Genomic DNA, 20,348 nt, shown 5'->3' with positions numbered 1-20,348 from the left:
TTCTTTTTTGTTTTGTTTTTGTTTTTGTTTTTGTTTTTTAGGCTTACCTCCAATTCCTTCAACTTCCAGAACAGGCTTTGCAGAATTTTCCATGAGGGGACGCATGAGGGAGAAATTGCAGGCTGCGAGGGTGAGAGAACCACATGAATATTCTGTTCAGTGCTGACTGCAATCTTCCAGGGCTTGTCTAGCTTACTTTTTATGCTCCAAACTGCATGGATTTGAATACCATTCAATTTGTCTTTCAAGTTTTAAATGTTAATGTCTTATTTTGCATTGGCACAGATGAAAATTATGCTTCAGAATTTAATGTCACTTTTCTAAACCATTTTCCTTGTTCTTACCCCTTAAAGGATAGCATGTATATTTTACTGATTATTTCTCAGCATTCTTGACATCATGTAGCAGTAAATTTCTGTTTGACTTTTTAGTCCAAAGCAGAAAGTGCATTGCTGCAGGAAATCCCCACTCCTCGGCCCAGGCGCTTACGAAGTCCCAGTAAGAAAGAACTGGAGACCGAATTTGGCACAGAGGTGAGAAATACCCTCTCTACTTTGTGATCAAAACCAGTAAAGCAGAATATAAAGTTTCCAGCAAAAGTTTTTAGAGCAGAGGTATGATATTAAATGCTGATTAATAATTATAATACACTTTGGGAGACTGAGGTGGGAGGATCACTTGAGTCCAAGAGTTCAGCCGGGCGCGGTGGCTCACGCCTGTAATCCCAGCACTTTGGGAGGCCGAGACGGGCGGATCACGAGGTCAGGAGATCGAGACCATCCTGGCTAACACAGTGAAACCCCATCTCTACTAAAAATACAAAAAAATTAGCCGGGCGTAGCGGCGGGCGCCTGTAGTCCCAGCTACTCGGGAGGCTGAGGCAGGAGAATGGCGTGAACCCGGGAGGCGGAGCTTGCAGTGAGCCGAGATCGCACCACTGCACTCCAGCCTGGAGGCAGAATGAGACTCCGTCTCCAAAAAAAAAAAAAGAGTCCAACACCAGCCTGGGCAACAGAGCAAGTCCCCACTCCTACTAAAAATAAAAATAAAAAATTTAGCTGAGCATGGTGGCTTATGCCTGTAGTCCCAGCTACTCGGGAAGCTGAGGTGGGAGGATCAGTTAGGCCCAGGAGGTCAAGCCTGCAGTGAGCTATGATTACACCACTGCAGTCCTGCCTGGGCAACAGTGAGACCCTATTTCAAAAATATTAATAATTACAACAGCTACTATTTATAAGGTACTACTCTGTGCCAGGCATTTTGCCACCTTTGTCCCATGTTATCATATTTCATTATCCCTACATGGCAGGTACTATTATTTTCATTCACATTTAACAGATGAGGAAACCGAGGGTCAGAGTAGATGTGAAACCACCCCGGGTCACAGAGCATGCATGTGGAAGAATCGGGATTTGATCCCAGCTCTATATCATTTCCAGTCTGTCTCATTGGGTCAGCATTGCTGGATCCATGGATCTTCCTGGAAAGCAGGGAGAGAGATAAAAATGCAGTACAAAAATAAAGTCAGATGCTAAGGGTCCTTGAATGTCACATTTAGGAGCCTCAGTAGTTTTCTACAAGCCATGGAAAGCTATTGACAACAGGAAGGGGAGGCAGTGTGAATGCACTAGAGTGAATTTTGTTTGCATTTGAGGTGCTGGTGAGGAATCTCAATATGTGTTCTCCAGAGACACAGAGGAAGGGCCTAGACCTGGAGAAACAGATTTAGGAAGTATTTCTACTGTGGTGAGTGTTGAAGTTTTGAGAGTGCCTTTGAAGAAAACCTTAGAGTTAAAGCCCTTGAGGAGGAGAGGGAGCCCGGAAAAGAAAAACAGAGGGGTAAGCGCTATGACGCAGAAAAAAGAACAGAAAGAAAAACAGCAGGTAGCTCAGGAGGTGTTTGCAACTCCAACCCAATTGGTTTTTTGTTGTTTTTATTGGTTTGGGTTGTTTTTAACCATTAAGACAAAGAAGCCCAGGCTCTAGGGATATTTCTGATTTTTTAAATGATGCCTTTTCTTTTTCTGTGATGAGGTGTTATAAAATGTTACCTATATTCACCCCAAAGAAGTCATAAGTTGCATAATTATAAGGAATCTTGCAGCCTTGCTTATGTTTTGTGGTCTTCAGTAGGAATCCTAGTCAGTCCAATGAAATGGCTTTATGACTATTTGTTATGCGCCTTCATGATCCATTCTACTGAAAAAGCATTTCTTTCCTTTAATTCCCATTTATTTTCTTACTACAAAAGCCATAACTTAAAAATATCGGAAAATAAAGAAAAATATCTATAATCCCATCAGCTTGACACAAGTACTTTGGTTATTTTCATGGGCATGTGAGGCTAAGCATCTAGTCATGTTGGCTAAGTGATAGGAGGTTCTGGTCTTTTATATGTGGCTTTTTCTATACCTTCTGACTAAAAACCATTTCACAACATCATTTCAAAAAATAGATATCATAATTCATGTAGCTGTCACAGTCCATGGGCCACAAATACTGATATCTCAAATAAAGCTGGAAGTTGTAGAAGTAAAAATATACTCCCTTGGCTACTAGGGTGTTTATTTCTCCTTGTGATCAGGACTTGGCTTGTATGTTCATAATATTCCATATTCCCTAAGTACCATTCTTATGGTATTGAGGCAAACATCAACTGCTTTGTCTTTAGACCACATCACATATTCATAATAGAACATCTCACAACCACGTTTCTTCATGTATATACCTCAAATCTAGAAGGAATATCTAAAAAATGGTTCAATATCCTGTTCATCAAAAAATATAGTACACAAAGAGCACAGATGCTGAACTTCAGCTGCCCAGGGCTAAAGGCTGCCAACCTCACTCACTAGTGATGCGACCTTTGCGTTTAGCTACTCTACAGACCCCACTTCCCGCCTCTATAAAATAGGGGTAATTCCAGAACCTAGTTCTTAGTGTTGTTTTGAGGATTAAAGGAGTGAATACATGTTACAGTGTTTCACATAGTACCAGGCACATGGTCAGCCCTCTCTATTTAAGTATTAGTGACTGTTAGACGCTGTATACTCAGAGAGAAAAGGGGAAACCAGTTAGGAATACTTTGGTCAGTAATCCAAATTTACCAACGCAAACCACTGCTTAATCTGTTTTGTATTTCCTTTCACTTTATACTCAGCAGACTTGTGATACGTGAACAAATGCAAATCTCTAAGAACACATAAACATCAAAGTAGAATTAACACAGAACCTTGAAAACTTAGCCTCCACTAGATATGACCAAAATTTTTCTACATGTGGCCCTGGTTCCCTGTCTCAGATTACCCAAGATCTGATCCTTGAACCTAATCTACCTGTCACCCAGCCAGCATTTATGAGAAACTCCTTCCTGCCAGGTGTCTGATAGGCTCAGAACACACAGTGATGACAGTGAGATCTCACCCTTGAGGAGCTCAGTGGGGTTGACGGCCAGTGGGGATATAGGGGCATTCAGCTCTGTAATGGGTGCTGTTAGCAGCCCAACAACATGGCACCTCATCCCAGCCTCAAAATCAGGTTATATAAAAATTAGTCCATGGCTTTCTTTGATCTGACACCCAAAGCACAAGTAGCAAAAGGATAAATAACTACATTGGACTTCATCAAAATTTAAAACTTGTGCTTCAAAGGAGACCGTTGAACAAGGTAAGAAGAACACAGAAAATGGAGAAGTTATTTGCAAATAATGTATCTTCATTAGTATCAGGACCAGTATCAAGCATATATAAAAATGTGAGGGGTCTACAAGACAATCAGATTAGGGTGTCTTTTAAGAAATTGGTTTAGATTATGGTTTAGAAGAGAGATCAGGGCTATAGCTACTATATTTTGTAATTATGCTATAACAAAAGTAGTGAGACTTGAATTGGTCTAGCTCAAGTTAGAAGAGGGCCCTAAAGCCTTATTGTAGGATACAAAAAATTTAAGGGTGAGAAAGAATTCCTAGATGGATATGTGCACATATGATAGGCACTCAATATTTTATTGCTGGATTGATATTCAATGTAATTATTACATTATGATTATATAAATGTATTATAGCTCTTTAAAATTTAATTCAGCATGCTCAATGTATTTAAGTATAATTAATGGCCTTAAATGTATTAATATAATTGACTTTAAAACTTTTTAAGATTTTGACAAAAATTACATTTATACTTTTTTATGAAGTCCATAAATACTGCAATAAAACCATCAATACTGCAATAAATCACATCAATGAAATTATATTATCTGAGCATATTTTCTATACCAACCCAATGGAAAGAAACAAAAATAATAATTTCCACATATTTTGCCACATGGAATTTAACCTAATTATTTTCTAGATTACTAATGTTAAGCTTTCTGCCTGGTCTTCTGTTTTATTATCATCATCTTCACAGATCTCTAAAGCCCAAGGCTTGCCTATGCAGAGCCAAGTTTCTCTTTCATGGGTTGACTTCTCGGTTTGTTTTGTGTGTTTTCAAACACATCAGTCTCTCTCCTGTGGTATAGGAGGTGGAGCAGACAGGAATAGAATGGCATCATCGACAATGCATGAGAAAGTTTTAGCCCTATTTTACAAGAGGACCTGACTTGGCAGAATCTTAAAAAGCCTTCCTGACCAAGCACAGGAATCTGATCTTTATTCTACTGCAGTTTTTTAAAATCCTAGGCTGGGTGCGGTAGCTCATGCCTGTAATCCCAGCACTTTGGGAGGCTGAGGTGGGTGGATCACAAGGTCAGGAGTTCAAGACCAATCTGACCAACATAGTGAAACCTCGTCTCTACTAAAAATACAAAAAAAATTAGCTGGGCGTAGTGGCAGGCGCCTTTAATCTCAGTTACTCGGGAGGCTGAGGCAGGAGAATCGCGTGAACCTGGGAGGCGGAGGTTGTAGTGAGCCGAGATTGTGCCACTGCACTCCAATCTGGGTGAAAGAATGAGACTCCATCTCAAAAAAAAAAAAAAGAAAAAATAATCCTTACATTGGGTAATACTCATCTGCTTCTTTCCTCATCCTCAAAAACATTTAAAATACTGAAATTTACCAAGAAAAATAATAACTTCATTTAGCATTACATTGTGGAATGTATTGATTAGCACAGCTTCAACTTCTATACAATTTAGTTGGTATATAACTATTTAACCTTAACACTACAAAATGAGAAAATCAACATAAAAGGAAACTGTATATAGTCACTCAATATTAGGATAGATTATACCCAACTGACACCCTCATTGTTATTCTGGCCATTACTGGACATCTAGCTGCACATAAGTGAAATTTAACAGCACCTCACTTTAGCCGTACCTCCAGGTTTCATTCCAGGTGTATCCCTGCCTCTCCAGAAGGTTTGCAGAGGCCCACTCATGTATTCTGACACATACATGAGACTGGAAGCACCAGGGGCTTAACACCCTCTGGTGCAATCACCAACTATGTAGAGGCCAAGGGGAAACTTCCTTGTCACCCTCTGAAAGTTCACTGAAAATCAGCTGACAAAAGGAAGATTAATAGGAGAAAAGGCATACACATTTATAAATGTGCAAGGAGTAGAGTTATGTACCCTTCATCCTAGAGGAAACAGAGGTGGAGAAGTGTGGGTGATTTTAGTGAGTAGCAAATGATTTTTAGGGGAATTCTATGGGCTCGAAGAGCATAACAGTGGCCTCGGACAAAGTCTGTTGGGCCCGCAGAGCAGACAATGGTTTTTGACTAAAGTCTGTCCAAGTGTGTTGATGAACTTCAGTCTTTCTTCCTGCGATATGGGTACAGTTAATGAACACTCAAGGGAGGGACTAAAGGTCACTGTCTTCTTCTTTGGCAGGTTTGGACTCAGGCAGCTAAGGGAACTTCAGAGAACAACCTCATCCTGTGCTTTAGGAGAGACAGGGAATTTGGCATCCAAGGGAGGGGAAGTCAGAGAGACCTTGAGGCTTCTTCTTCAGTTCAGCATGTTAAAGCAGCTTATTTTGGGCCATCTGTTTCTGAGCCCCTCCAATCACCTGGGGGACAGAAGCCATTAGACAAATATTCCCCTCTCCTGTGTCCCTGGCGGACAATTCTGAGAAGCAGTCTGCATGACTCCTCAGAGGATCCCTGTGGGTTAAACTCTGTTGCCCACGGTGGTAGCCTTCTCAATCAAGTTCTCCTGCACTCACTTTCCACTTGCTTTATTCTTCCCAGTCCCCAATTCCTGTTCTTTGGTGTCACTTCTCAGAGTCAACTACAGGCATAGGAAAACCCTTGTCACAGGCTCTGGTTTCCCATGGGCTAAACTAAAATGTTTAGTCATATCACGTGCATACAAACTATAGACCAAAACAAAAGACATGTAAGAAAAAAGCTAGTAATGTGATAATAATAGCTACTATTAATGTACCTAACTGGTTATATTTTATGTACATTTCCTTATTTGATGCTCTACTCAAGTGGCCTAAGTTGTAAGTGGTAGAGTTAAAATTCAAAGCCAGACAGTCAGACTTCAGAGCCGATGGTTTCAATTGCCAAGCTTTACAGGACAGTGCCTGATATGAATCAAACAATTTGATTCCAAAAAGAGAGTTAATTTTAGGATGGAGAAAGGAAGTTTTGTGTGGTCTTGAGGAACAGGTAGGACTTGGGAAGGATATACTGAAGGCCCCCAGTGAAGATGGCACACTACATTACTGTTGTTGGGTGACAGTTACTCCATGCTATGAAATAATTCTCAGTCCATATAATAATGGTGAGGTTTCTGTCATAGGTAGAATAAGTATGTTCCTTCTTGCTATGAACACCTATATGTACTACTGGGATGGCTTAGAATTGCTCACAATTGCTTGACATTTAGATTGTGCTTCATGAAAAAGGAGGAGTATCTGGGTTTTAAAAGGGGTGGATTAGAAGGAGAGATGGGTAAGAAGTTGGAAACAGCAGCTTGCAGATTAGCTTTCAGAGGCAAAAGGGAATATCCATATGATAACTATCACATAGAGCAAGTGGAAGCAGAGGACTCAGCTTCCCGGGGTGGATAACGGGACCAGAGGCTGAGTGAAGACAGGCCGTGTGCCCTGGAGGAGGTATGTTGGACTTATTTACAGTCAGACATGATTAATGTTTTTCTTTAGAGACTATTTGGAAACGATCCTCTGTAAAGTATATAATCTTAATTTATAGGATCAGATAACACTTTTTTTTTTTTTTTTGAGATGTAGTCTTGCTCTGTCTCCCAGGCTGGAGTGCAGTGGTGCAATCTTAGCTCACTGCAACCTCTGCCTCCCAGGTTCAAGGGATTTTCCTGCCTCAGTCCCCGAGTAGCTGGGATTACAGGTGCCCGCCACTACACCTGGCTAATCTTTGTATTTTTAGTAAAGGTGGGGTTTCACTATGTTTGCCAGGCTGGTCTCAAACTGCGGACCTCAGGTGATCTGCCCGCCTCGACCTCCCAAAGTGCTGGGAGTTCAAGTATGAGCCACTGCCTCTGGCCAACAGTTTTCATTTTAAAGCTTGTTGAGTATACAATTTTAAATTTGTTTAGTCTTGAGAGAGACCAGTTGAGTAAGAAAATATTCAGCAACATCAACCTTCAAATATACAGTCATGCGTCACTTAATGATGGGGATATGTCCTGAGAAATGTGTTCTTAAGCATTTTCGTCATTGTGTGAACACCATTGTGTGAATGTACCTACACAAACCTAGATGGCATAGCCAACTACACACCAAGGCTACAAACCTGAAGAGCATGTTACTTTTCTGAATACCATAGCAATGTAACACAATGGTAAGTATTTTTTTATGTAAACATAAAAAGGGTAGAGTAAAAATACCATATTTATAGTCTGTACGACCTCTGTCATGCATGCAGTTCTGTAGGTTGTTGCTATGGAGGGCATGACTGCATTTTAAATTTGCCAGCATTCCGTGCCTTAGGAATGATAAGATGCAATAGCAGTCAGAAGATAAGCCTTTGGGGCAGGGGGTTAACCTTCATTTTAGAACAGCCCAAGTTTCTTGGTTTAAATGGCTTATGCATCATTTTTTTCCACTCATACAGCCAGGGAAAGAGGTAGAAAGGACTCAACAAGAAATTGATTCCCAAAGTTATTCAAGAGTCAAGTTCCATGATTCTGCACGAAAAATCAAGCCTAAACCCCAGGTGAGAAATCTTGTCTTTTTAAATCATTTTTTCGTTTGTGCTTTTTACAAATATCCAATGAGAAATGACTACAGCCCGGTTGTGGTGGCTCATGCCTGCAATTCCAGCACGTTGGGAGGCCAAGACAGGCAGATCGATTGAGTACAGGAGTTCAAGACCAGCCTAGACAACATGGCGAAACCCCATCTCTACAAAAAATACAAAAATTAGCCAGGCATGATGGCACATGCCTGTGGTCCCAGCTACTTGGGAGGCTGAGATGGGAGGATCACTTGAGCCCATGAGGTCAAAGCTGCAGTGAGCCATGAATGCACCACTGCACTCCAGTCTGGGTGACAGAGTGAGACCTCATCTCTAAATTAAAAATAAATAAATGACTACATACATAACTTGACTGCTGTTGCCATGCAGTCTGCAAGAAAAAAGTTTGAGAAGTGATTCCAACTTTCATACTAGCTGGAGAGATCAGAATATTGCCTGACTTGAGGAAGAGGCGGTGCATGGAAAGACAGGAAATGTTGGTGATAAGACAATTTGTTCAGCTCTGAAGTTGCCCCAGCTTTCATTATAGGAAAAAAGGAGAGTACTAACTCAAAAAGAGAAACAACAAAAAAAGGTTATTTGTTTAAAAATTTCTATATTTCTCATAATAAAACAAAACTATCTCAGCATTAGCTGATAAAACAATAAATCCACTGTTTGTCATTTTAATAACCTTATCTAAAGTGTTTACTACTATAAATAATATATTTATGTACTTATTGGAATGTAAATAATTGCTGGGTTTTTTTAAAGTCACTGATTAGAGTTACTATTAAAGGAGGCTTCCCACTGCCTGTGGCAGGTATTAAAGTTTATTACCAGTAATCTCACACCTTTAACTAAGACAGTATGCTTCAGAGGCCTGGAATACGCCTGATCCCATTAGCATCAAGCCAGCTGTCAGTTAATTGTGCAGAGCTCATTACAGCTTTAAATGGGAAATTGCGATTGCTCCTTGCTTTGCGTTAGGTTCCACCTGGCTTCCCTTCTCCAGAAGAGGCCTACAACTTCTTTACTTTCAACTTTGATCACGAACCAGAAGAATCAGAGGAAAAGCCAAAAGCAAGACATAGAGCGGGAACTAATCAAGGGGAGGAGGAAGGGGAAGAAGAAGAACCAACTGCACGAGGAAGAGGAAAGGAAATGGTATTTAATATCAGGATGGTAATGAGGTGTGGGTGGAGGGCTGGGAGGAAAAGGGTGATATACCTGCAAGAAAGAAAGTGGCTGAGGAGAAAACCCGCCACCACCAGGAGAATGACACTCCACATGAGTTGAAATCCCAAGTACTGAATTCACATGGCTCCCTGTGCTCTGGGTTAGACCCTACAATGTAGTAGGAAGAACCTTGATTAAACCTGTTTATCTTTCTTTTGTGAAAAAAAAAAAATTAAATAATGTGGCTTGTGGATTTTTCTTGCTAGACTCCACATAATGATTAGTATTTATTCCATGTGCAAAGTATGTTCCTCTGCAAGGCAAATGAAACCTCAGTCTCTCTCTTACCACAACTTTACAAAGTAAGCAGCTTTTTGTGCCCAAACACCACACCCAGGCTACAACTCAAATTCTGCAACTGTGGGTGGTATGTGTGAGGTAAAAGGAGAATATACCATTTAAAAATGGGCAAAGGTATTGAACAGACATTTCTTCAAAGAAGACATGCAAATAGACAATAAGTCCATAAAAAGATACTTTACACCATTCATCATAAGGGAAGTGCAAATCAAACCCACAATGAGATACCCCTGCACATCCATTAGAATGGCTCTTACCAAAAACAAAACAAGTATCATAGAGGATATGGAGAAATTGGACTTTGGTGCATTGCTTGCAGCCATGTAAAATAGTGCAGCTACTGTGAAAAACAGTATGGTGGTTCTTCAAAAGTTAACTACAGAATTATAATATGATCCAGCAATTCAATTTCACTCTGTGTTTATATCCAAAAGCATTGAAGACAAGAACTTGAACATATACTTGTGCATCAATGTTCATAGCAGCATTATGCACAAAAGCCAAAAGGTAGAAGCAACCCAAGTGTTCATTAGCAGATAAATGGATAAACATAAATATACAATGGAATAGTATACACCCTCAGAAAGCATGGACATTCAGACACATGCCACAACACAGATATACCTTGAAGACATTACACTAAGAAAAATAAGCCAGTCACAAAAGAATAAATATTGTGTGCTTTCACTTATATGAGCTACGTTGTATAGTCAAAATCATAGAGACAGAAAGTAGAATGGTGGTGGTCAGAGGCTAGAGGAAAGAAGGAATCAAAGTTGTTGTTTAATGGGTATAGAATTTCAGTCTGGGAAGATGGACAGATGGTGGTAATGGTAGAACCACAATGTGAATTTACTTAATGCCACTGAACTGTTCACCTAAAAATGGTTAAAATGGGCTGGGCGTGGTGGCCTATAATCCCAGCTTTGGGAGGCCCAGAAGGGTGGATCACCTAAGGTCAGGAGTTTGTGACCAGCCTGGCCAACATGATGAAACCCCGTCTCTACTAAAATTACAAAAATTAGCTGGGTGTGGTGGCAGGCACCTGTAATCCAGCTACTCAGAAGGCTGAGGCAGGAGAATTACTTGAACCCGAGTGGCGGAAGTTGCAGTGAGCCGAGATCGTGCCATTGCACTCCAGCCTAGATGACAGAGCAAGACTCTGTCTAAAAAAAAAAAAAAAGGTTAAAATGGTGGACTTTATGTTATATATATTTTGCCACATTAAAATAACAAAAACACCCTAGGATATTCTAGTATTCACATAATTGGCTTAATTCTCTGCTTCACTTATAATCTCCTCCCTTGAAAAATGCCTCCCAGAAATGCACTTCTTTTACCTAGATTTATAGAAGCTCGGGAATATTTTAGCTTATTCTATAACAATCGTTATGCAAATCAGCATTCAGCTCATTCAATGTTGCTTCAGTGTCCTCCTGACATGACAGCTAACTTCCCAAAAGCAAATGATCTAGGAGAGAACCCAAAAAGGAAGCCACACTTCCTTTATGACCTAGTCTCAGGAGCCACATACTGTCACTTCTGCCATGTTCTACTCAGGAGAAGCAAGTCACGAGGCATAGTGCACTCTCAAATGGAGGAGAATTGGGCTTCACCTGTTGATAGAAGTCTCCAGTTGTGAACATCTTCTGAAATTATGACACTTTCCACCAAAGGCCACTTCTCCCTTCCTTTTGCCTATTCACTGCCCCAGAAGCTCTGTTTTCCTAAAATCACACACATTTTAAATCACACACATTTTGAAGCCCCTTCCCTATAGTCCATGCTCTACTCCGCCCAGACACTTTTAAAGTATTTTCATCTTCAAGGTTGATTTAGTCTTTTTGAACAAAGTTTTAGATCCTCTGTAGCCCCTTTTGCTAGCTTCCCTTTTCTGTCTTCTCTGCAGTTTTTCTCTGGGTGATTTTGCTCACCACGAAGCAGAGGTGGGGCAAGAGAAAGAAGATTACACACTGCCATCTGGTGATCTTTCTCTTTTCACTTGTTCGATGTTTTGACATTCTCTGTCTTCAAGCTAAGTTAAAAGCACGGTTTCTACATAGATTCCCTTTTTCCTTCCTACTGTTTCATGTACATGGGGAGGAAATATTAAGAGGCAAGTAGCTAGACTGCCATCGTTGTCTTCAGCTACCTGAAAGTCTCCACAGGATTTTAAAAGATGTTGCTCATAAATGGATACCAGGTTTAAATTTTTAAAAGAAGGAGAAAGAAAAAGAGGAAGGAGGAGACGACGTTTGGAAAATATCCAAACAAAATCAATATATGTCAGCTAACATTTGTGATTATAGCCTCTTTGCTTTGAATTTTTAAGTGCATCATTTAATTTTATCCCCACAAAGTGCTTAGAGGTAAACTCTATTACTATAACCATCTTGTAAGTGAGGAAACTGAGGATCAGATGGTTAAATAAGCAGTTTCAAGGTCCTCAGACAGTATATGGTGAAGCTGGGATTTAAACCCAGGCAGTCTGAACAGGGTGTGTAGTCTGTGCATCTATACACTTGGTGCCTTTTCCCTTGGTTTAGTGCCAGGTGGAAGGTTAAACTGCTACATAAATTATGAGCCCAATTCTTTACATAAATGGCCAAAAGTAAGCACCCTCAAAGGAGGCCAGATTTGTTGGGATTTTGATTGTTTTGCTTACCACTTCTCTTCTGAAACAGCCATCTCTGATTTTGACATCTTCCAGGTGTGTAGAATAGTGTGAAACAATTTTTTTAAAACCCACTTGTTAAATATGAAAGATTATATAGTTCTATGCTTTTATTTTTTTTAAAAAGGAAAAGATAAAGTTGTAGGAAATGTTAAGTTTCATGAGTTTGGTATTGTTAATTATTTTTTAACTAAGAATCTTAGCATGATTTTTTCTTGTTACTTTTTAACATTATGCAGGATGAGGAAGAACTGCTTAATGGTGACGATGCCGAGGACTTCCTATTGGGCTTAGATCACATGGCTGACGATTTTGTAGCAGTCAGACCTGCAGATTATGAAAGCATTCATGATCGGCTGCAGATGGAAACAGAAATGCTCTTCATACCCAGTAGGCAGACAGGTACTTGCTCTTTTTATTTTCTTGTTCAGTTTAGAAATCGTCACTTACCTTGTAATGAAATATGGCTAGTGCATAAGGATGCCTCATCTCCAGATCTGATTCCAGTTTCTAATCTGATTTAACAATCAAGAAATATCTTCAAACAAACAAACAAGAACAACAACAAAAAACACAGAACATGGAAAAATATCCATTCAACAAACACTTATTGATAGACTAATGGAAGATACACCAAAGTACTGTGGGAACCCTTTTATCAAATCAGTGATCAGTTACAGGGGCTGAGAGTTTATGAGAACAGCCTTTCTTTCATCTTAAGTTTATCCCCACCCTTCTCTAAATCACCATCCCCTGTGTATTTTCTTACTACTCTATGGCGTGATCTTGTAGAGACCTTTGCTTCCTGTTGCTGCCTGTCACTCCCACTACGATCCAAGCTCCAAGGCAGCAGGGGACTGGCCTGGATTCCCAGAGTCTCATCTGTGCCTGGCACAAGGAGGCTCTCAGTAAAGATGTGTTCTATGAATGAATAAAGCAGTGAATGAATAAATGAGGTAATGATCACGTTCACTCAAATCAACTTGTTCATTTACAAAGCACGTCCTCATACTTCACCTCATTTAATTCTCCCAGAAGCCCAGTTAAGTAGATTATTATCTCTTTTGTACAGGAGGAGAGAGTTCAAAGAAGTACCTGGCCCCAATTCACCCAGCTGAAAAGTAATAAAGCTAAAACTTGTCCCTCGTCCTATGATTTGAATACTACCTTCTTCTCAGTATGCCACACTGATGAGTTACATATTAAATTATTTAGGTATTTTCTTTAAATACCTGATTTTACAACATACTCCTATAAGTGAGCACATTCATCTTTCCCTTGGTTCTGCTTTTAAAAATTAATTTGGAAAATTTGCATTTTCTAAGAATGTAAATGAAATCTCCAGTGATTAATTCACCAAATTGCAGTTTGAGATATTTAGATTGGCCCTAATGTTTTATTTATTTATAAACTATCTAGTCCCTACATATAAAAAGCTTCCTGAGAATGTACAGCCCAGGTTCCTGGAAGATGAAGGCCTTTACACTGGGGTAAGACCAGAGGTGGCACGCACCAATCAGAACATCATGGAGAACAGATTGCTGATGCAGGATCCCGTAAGTGTGCACATTCTGCTCCCAAGTGTGGTCTGGGTGCACTAGACATAGCTTTTATTTTCCTAACAGGGCAGTCATTGCATCCACTGTACTCATTTCCTCTTGAGGTTATCCACAGAAAGTGGTTCAATTTTTTTTTTAACTTTCTCTCTCAGTACATTTATTGATCCTCAAATAATATAACTTCTCAACTGCTCAAAATCCATCTTTGCTAGCTGAATCTGTGTTTTTCCTGCTAAACCTGATGCTGGCAACCTTTTCGTACTTGACAGAATTTTAAATTATCCATAGGTAGAATAGTCTCAATTTTGAATTTTTATCCTGTGTTTTTTTTTTTCTTAAATGTTTAATGAATAGAAAATAAATTTTTCTTAAGCATTCATTTAAGTTCTTTAAAATACTATTTAGGGAGCCAGGGTGTATATTTTAAATCAGTTGTGAGAGGTGTTAGTGAAGACTTGATTTCTAATGGAAACAGACTTTTACAGTTCTGTTGGGGGAGGAGGTACATGAAATATATATGTTGACACAGAATTTTCAAGAAACGTTGTTTGTGTTGTAAACCATTTTCTGTTCAATTAGAAGAAAATGTTGTCATTCCCTCTGCTTCACCTACAGGAAAGAAGATGGTTTGGAGATGACGGTAGGATCCTAGCTCTGCCAAACCCCATCAAGCCATTTCCTTCAAGGCGGCCAGTACTAACACAGGAGCAGAGCATTAAGGCAGAGCTTGAAACACTGTATAAAAAGGTAGACACTCCCCTCTCTCCACTTTTATTACATGAAATTGAAAGTGCTTTGCTTTTTGAATAGCTATGTTTATAACATTCCACTTTAATTTTTTAAAATAATTCACTACCTTACACATAAAGAACAAACATCAGGCATATTACATAAGAGTAAGTCTAATTATACTCAATGAATCCCTTCTTAAACAAGGAGCGTGTTTCCTAGCTAGGAATGACTGAGTTTGCATCTTTTTTCACACATCCTGGTTAACTACCCTTATTTTCCTTCTTTTGCCCTCTCTTTTCTCTTGTCATCTCACATTTGCTGCAGGACCACTTCCCATTTGTTGTCTCTTTATTATATAACTAGAGATTTTCTATCCTTGCAAATCCTTTATATCGTATTTTCCTAAGTCTGGTAACCAACTGCCTAATTCCAGCCCTTGCTCTACCATTCACTGGGTGAACTTGGCCGTTAGTCTCTCATGCCTCAATGTCTTCATCTGTAATGTAGGCACGATAGCAGTGTCTGCCTCCTAGGCTTGCTGTGTAAATTGAATGAGGTAATCCACGTAAGTGCCTAAAACAGAGCTTAGTAACTGCTGGCTATCATTACAGTTGCCTGCCCTCATATTTAATTACATTGCTCTTGCTTTCCTGGGTGTATTAATCTGTTATCATGCTGCTGATAAAGACCTACCCAAGACTGGGCAATTTACAAAAGAAAGAGGTTTAATGGACTTACAGTTCCACATGGCTGGGGAGACCTCACAATCATGGCAAAAGGCAAGGAGGGGCAAGTCACGTCTTATGTGGATGGTGGCAGGCAAAAAGAGAGCTTGTGCAGGGAAACTCCCATATATAAAACCATCAGATCTTGTGAAACTCATTCACTATCATGAGAATAGTGCAGGAAAGATCCGCCACCATAATTCAATCACCTCCCACCCACTTCCTCCCACGAAACCTGGGAATTGTGGGAGTTACAATTCAAGATGAGATTTGGGTAGGAACACAGCCAAACCATATCATTTCACCCCTGGCCTCTCCCAAATCTGTCCTCACATTTCAAAACCAGTCATTGCCTTCCCAGCAAGTCCCCCAAAGTCTTAACTCATTTCAGCATCAACTTAAAAGTCTACAGTCTAACATCTCATCTGAGACAAGGCAAGTCCCTTCTGCCTAAGAGTCTGTAAAATCAAAGGCAAATTAGTTACTTCCTAAATACAATGGAGGTACAGGCATTGGGTAAATATGTCTCGCATTCGGGTCATGCTGATGCAAGAGGTAGGTTCCCATGGTCTTGGGCAGCTTCACCCCTGTGGCTTTGCAGGGTACAGCCTCCCTCCTGGCTGCTTTCATGAGCTGGTGTCGAGTGTCTGCAGCTTTTCCAGGTACACAGTGCGAGCTGTCAGTGGGTCTACCGTTCTGGAGTCTGGAAGACAGTGTCCCTCTTCTCATATCTCCACTAGGCAGTGCCCCAGTAGGAATTCTGTGTGGGGGCTCCAACCCCACATTTCCCTTCTGCACTGCCCTAGCAGAGGTTCTCCATGAGAGCCCTGCCCCTGCAGCAAACTTCTGCCTGGGCATCCAGGCATTTCCCTACATCCTCTGAAATCTAGGCAGACGTTCTCAAACCTCAGTTCTTGACTTCTGTGTACTCGCAGGCTCAACACCATGTGGAAGCTGCCAAGGCTTGGGCTTGCACCCTCCAAAGCCATGGCCCGAGTTGTACCTTGGCTCCTTTTAGTCATGGCTGGAACAGCTGGGACACCGGGCATCAAGTCCCTAGACTGCATACAGAATGGGGACCCTGGGCCTGGTCTAAGAAAACATTTTTTTCTTCCTAGGCCTTCAGGCCTGTGATGGGAGGGGATGCTGTGAAGACCTCTGACATGCCCCAGAGACATTTTCCCCATTGTCTTGGTGATTAACATTCAGCTCCGTATTACTTATGCAAATTTCTATAGCTGGTTTGAATTTCTCCTCAGAAAATGGGATTTTCTTTTCTATTACATTGTCAGGCTGCAAATTTTCTGAACTTTTATACTCTGTTTCCCTTATAAAACTGAATGCCTTTAACAGCACCCAAGTCACCTCTTGAATGCTTTGCTGCTTAGAAATGTCTTCTGCCAGATACCCTAAATCATCTCTCTCAAGTTCAAAGTTCCACAAATCTCTAGGGCAGAGGCAAAGTGACACCAGTCTCTTTGCTAACATATAACAAGTCACCTTTGCTCCAGTTCCCAACAAGTTCCTCATCTCCATGTGAGACCACCTCAGCCTAGATTTCATTGTCCATATCATTATCAGCATTTTGGTCAAAGTCAATCAACAAGTCTCTAGGGAGTTCCAAACTTTCCTGCATTTTCCTGTCTTCTTCTGACCCCTCCAAACTGTTCCAGCCTCTGTCTGTTACCAATTCCAAAGTTGCTTCCACATTTTTGGGTATATTTTCAGTAGTACCCCACTTCTTGTACCAATTTATTGTATTAGTCCATTTTCATGCTGCTGATAAAGACATACCTGAACCTGGGCAATTTGCAAAAGAAAGGGGTTTAATGGACTTACAGTTCCACATGGCTGGGGAGGCCTCACAATCATGGTGGAAGACAAGGAGGAGCAAGTCACATCTTACATGGATGGCAGCAGGCAAAGAGAAAGCTTGTGCAGGGAAACTCCCATTTTTAGAACAATCAGATCTCATAAGACTCATTCACCATCACAAGAACAGCACAGGAAAGACCCACCCCCATAATTAAATCACCTCCCACCCAATTCCTCTCATGACATGAGGGAATTGTGGGAGTTACAATTCAAGATGAGTTTTGGGTGGGGACACAGCCAAACCATATCACTGGGACTGCCTCCTTCAGAAACCTGTGTAATTTTAAATTTGTAACATTCAGCACTGATCACGTGAAACAGAATGGGGTGGGTATAACAATCACCATTTTTGTCTATAAAGAGGAATGATGAACAGAGAAAACATAGGCCCAGACACAGACTGAGTACAGTCCTGCTGTCCTACTAACTAATTAGCTTGCAGCTTTGGGCAAGTTCCTTTACCCCTCTGGATATTTTTCCTTAACTGAAAAATAGGAATAATAATCATTTTCTCTCCCTCATGGGGTCATCATGAGTACTGAGATGATATATGAGTATGACCTTTTTGAAAATTATAAATTTCTACAAAATATTATTACAGACAAGTATCAGTGGATGGCTGCTTTGTACAGAAATGTGATCCTGGAAGCAGATTTACAAAACAAGGGTAAAGATAAGTTCCAGTCCATGAGGAATTTATCATCTATTTGGTTACATGACAAAAATACATGATATAATTAGTGATCAAAACAATATCAACTTATGCATTTACTGAATAATCCACCAGTCTGTATCATCATCCACCCATCCATTCCATTAAACACAGATATGATGAACACTGAATTATGGGTTAAAGTTAGAAAACAGAAGAGTAATTAATATGGAGGGTAGGGCATGAGGGATCCAATGGATCTCATCTGTCTCCTTTTGAAATTCTAAACCAACTTGGAAATACACTGGAGTCAGAGAGGGATCCAGATATCCCTCGCACTAAGGGTAAAACCAGATGGCAGAATGCCACTTGAACCGGAGACCAGATGGTTTCCTGTTCCATTTCTCACGAATTTTGTTCCCCATGTAGACACAAGCTGAGCGGCTCTGGTGTATTTACCAGGTGGAGTGCCAAGCAGACCATGCAGGCCAGTGAACAACCTCTCCTTGTAGACAGCTAAGACAGGACAGCCAGGGGCCACTGCTTAGCTTTGCAGGTAACCTGGACTAAGGATCTTGGGTTCCAGCTGACTGTCCAGTCAGACATGTCCTTCCTTCTCTCTTGGGAAGTAGCCAGTAGGGCTGGAAGGGCGGGTAGAGAAGGACAGAGGGTTTCCTTTCAATACTTTTGAGAAGCAAAATCTTCCTATCATACGAGCAGAAATAGGAAAATCAAGAAAGAAGAGTTCTACTGAAAGGGGCTTGTCATAAAGCATCACAGAGCAAAGGAAGTTACAGAAGGAAGAAGTCCAAAGGGGCTGACATCTTCCAAGGGCATTTATTGGAGGGCTATGCTTTGAACACAACAAAACATGAAGAAAGTCTTAGACTGCACAAGAAAGAAGCAAAGGGGATTAACTTAAATGGAGGAGATATTATATCTATCTGTTATTCCATAACAGGTCACCTACTAAGTTTATTGTTGAGTTGTATACCTCAGTCTTTTTTAAAAATGTAATTATATAACCTTCCAATTATTCAAAACACAGTGCTTTTCTTTCACAATTAACATTTTTACTGTTTTTTTAAAAAAAACATGTTTACTTTAACCTTTTCCTTCATTTATTCAGACTGTCTCTTGCCAAAAACAGTTTTTCCATTATTCCATGAAATAGGCTTGCCTTTAAGAAAAAAATATTAAATAATTAAATGCCTACAGCCTCTATTTTCAGTCTTACTTCCAAACAGATCTTCCACCTAGGAGTTTCCGGCATGATGCAAGAGCAAAGAAATAGGTCGGCAGGCAAAGATTGTTTTGCTCTTGTACTGTTAATCCATTTTCTTTCTCCCTCTCTGGCTATGCTGAACGTGACTTAGGGACAAGAACTGAGTTATAGTCTTCTTCTTAACTCGTACTTAGCAGTGTGCCTGTCACATAGAAATGCCTCAATAAAAGTGCAAATTGAATGTCATTAAAATGACTTTGCTGCGTGTATTAAAAGAAATTCCTTTTTTCTATGCCTCTCTCTGATTCAGCTGTCTCTCCTGCAAAATACTAGCTTTTCTTAGGTTCTGGTTTAGTCCTGGCATCCACATAATGGAAAACCAAGTCAGAGTGCCAAATCAAAAGTTGGCAATTACAGCAAGGAGCAGGGGCTCACACTTGTAATCCCAAAGCCTTGCGAGGCTAACATGGGAGGATTGCTTGAGGCCACGAATTTGAGAACAGCCTGAACAACATAGTGAGACCCCCTACCTCTACAAAAAATAAAAAGGTAGCCAGACGTGGTGGCACAGGCCGGTGGTCCCAGCTACTCAAGACGCTCAAGCAGGAGGATCACTTGAGCCCAGGAGTGCAAGGTTGTAGTGAGCTATTATCACACCACTGCACTCCAGCTTGGTTGACAGAGTGAGACCTTGTCTCTAAAAAATACATGCATACATACATACATAGAAGGAAAAATGTTAAGAAAATAAAAGTCGGCATTTCCTTGGGCCCTTAATAGAGCCTTGATGAATTTATGCCTCAGAGCGCTTGGGTCTGATGCTAACTTCACCCAGCAGGATCAACCAGCACTGATCACCCGTTTGAGTCAAGCCCAGTTGTTCTTTGGTTAGGAATACTACGCTATTGACTCAAATGATGGATTGTGCACCCTCCCATTAGAGAATTTAAGAGTTTTATTTAGAAGGGAGTTGGTATTCAGCCCTGCTTTTTTGAACTTTTTTTTTAATTACAGAGGGGGAAACAAGTAGTTTTTAAAAGTGAAATACTCTGTTCCTAATATTGTCTCAATATTAGGATGTTCTTAAATTGAGATGAGACAATTAAAGATAGAAAAATGCAAAAAGGAATTAGCTGTCATCATCAAATAAGAAAGAACACAATTTAACACATCTTAAGAAGTAATTAGTGCAAAAGTAAA

At 40.3% G+C, this 20,348-nt stretch overlaps 1 protein-coding gene across 1 annotated transcript in view; it reads left to right on the top strand.

The window, feature by feature from the left end:
- The window catches only part of CC2D2A (coiled-coil and C2 domain containing 2A), a 134,845-nt gene that overhangs the window by 37,265 nt on the left and 77,232 nt on the right, over positions 1-20,348 (top strand). Inside the window, exons 5-11 of the mRNA XM_010358116.2 lie at positions 42-130; positions 432-533; positions 8,045-8,146; positions 9,158-9,334; positions 12,620-12,782; positions 13,800-13,936; positions 14,555-14,686. Coding sequence (XP_010356418.1) covers positions 42-130; positions 432-533; positions 8,045-8,146; positions 9,158-9,334; positions 12,620-12,782; positions 13,800-13,936; positions 14,555-14,686 — 902 coding nt within the window. The remainder of the gene's footprint in view (positions 1-41; positions 131-431; positions 534-8,044; positions 8,147-9,157; positions 9,335-12,619; positions 12,783-13,799; positions 13,937-14,554; positions 14,687-20,348) is intronic.

Source organism: Rhinopithecus roxellana, chromosome 2 (assembly GCF_007565055.1).
Source record: "Rhinopithecus roxellana isolate Shanxi Qingling chromosome 2, ASM756505v1, whole genome shotgun sequence".
Lineage (NCBI taxonomy): Eukaryota > Metazoa > Chordata > Mammalia > Primates > Cercopithecidae > Rhinopithecus > Rhinopithecus roxellana.
This window is presented reverse-complemented; position numbering and strand designations above follow the sequence as displayed.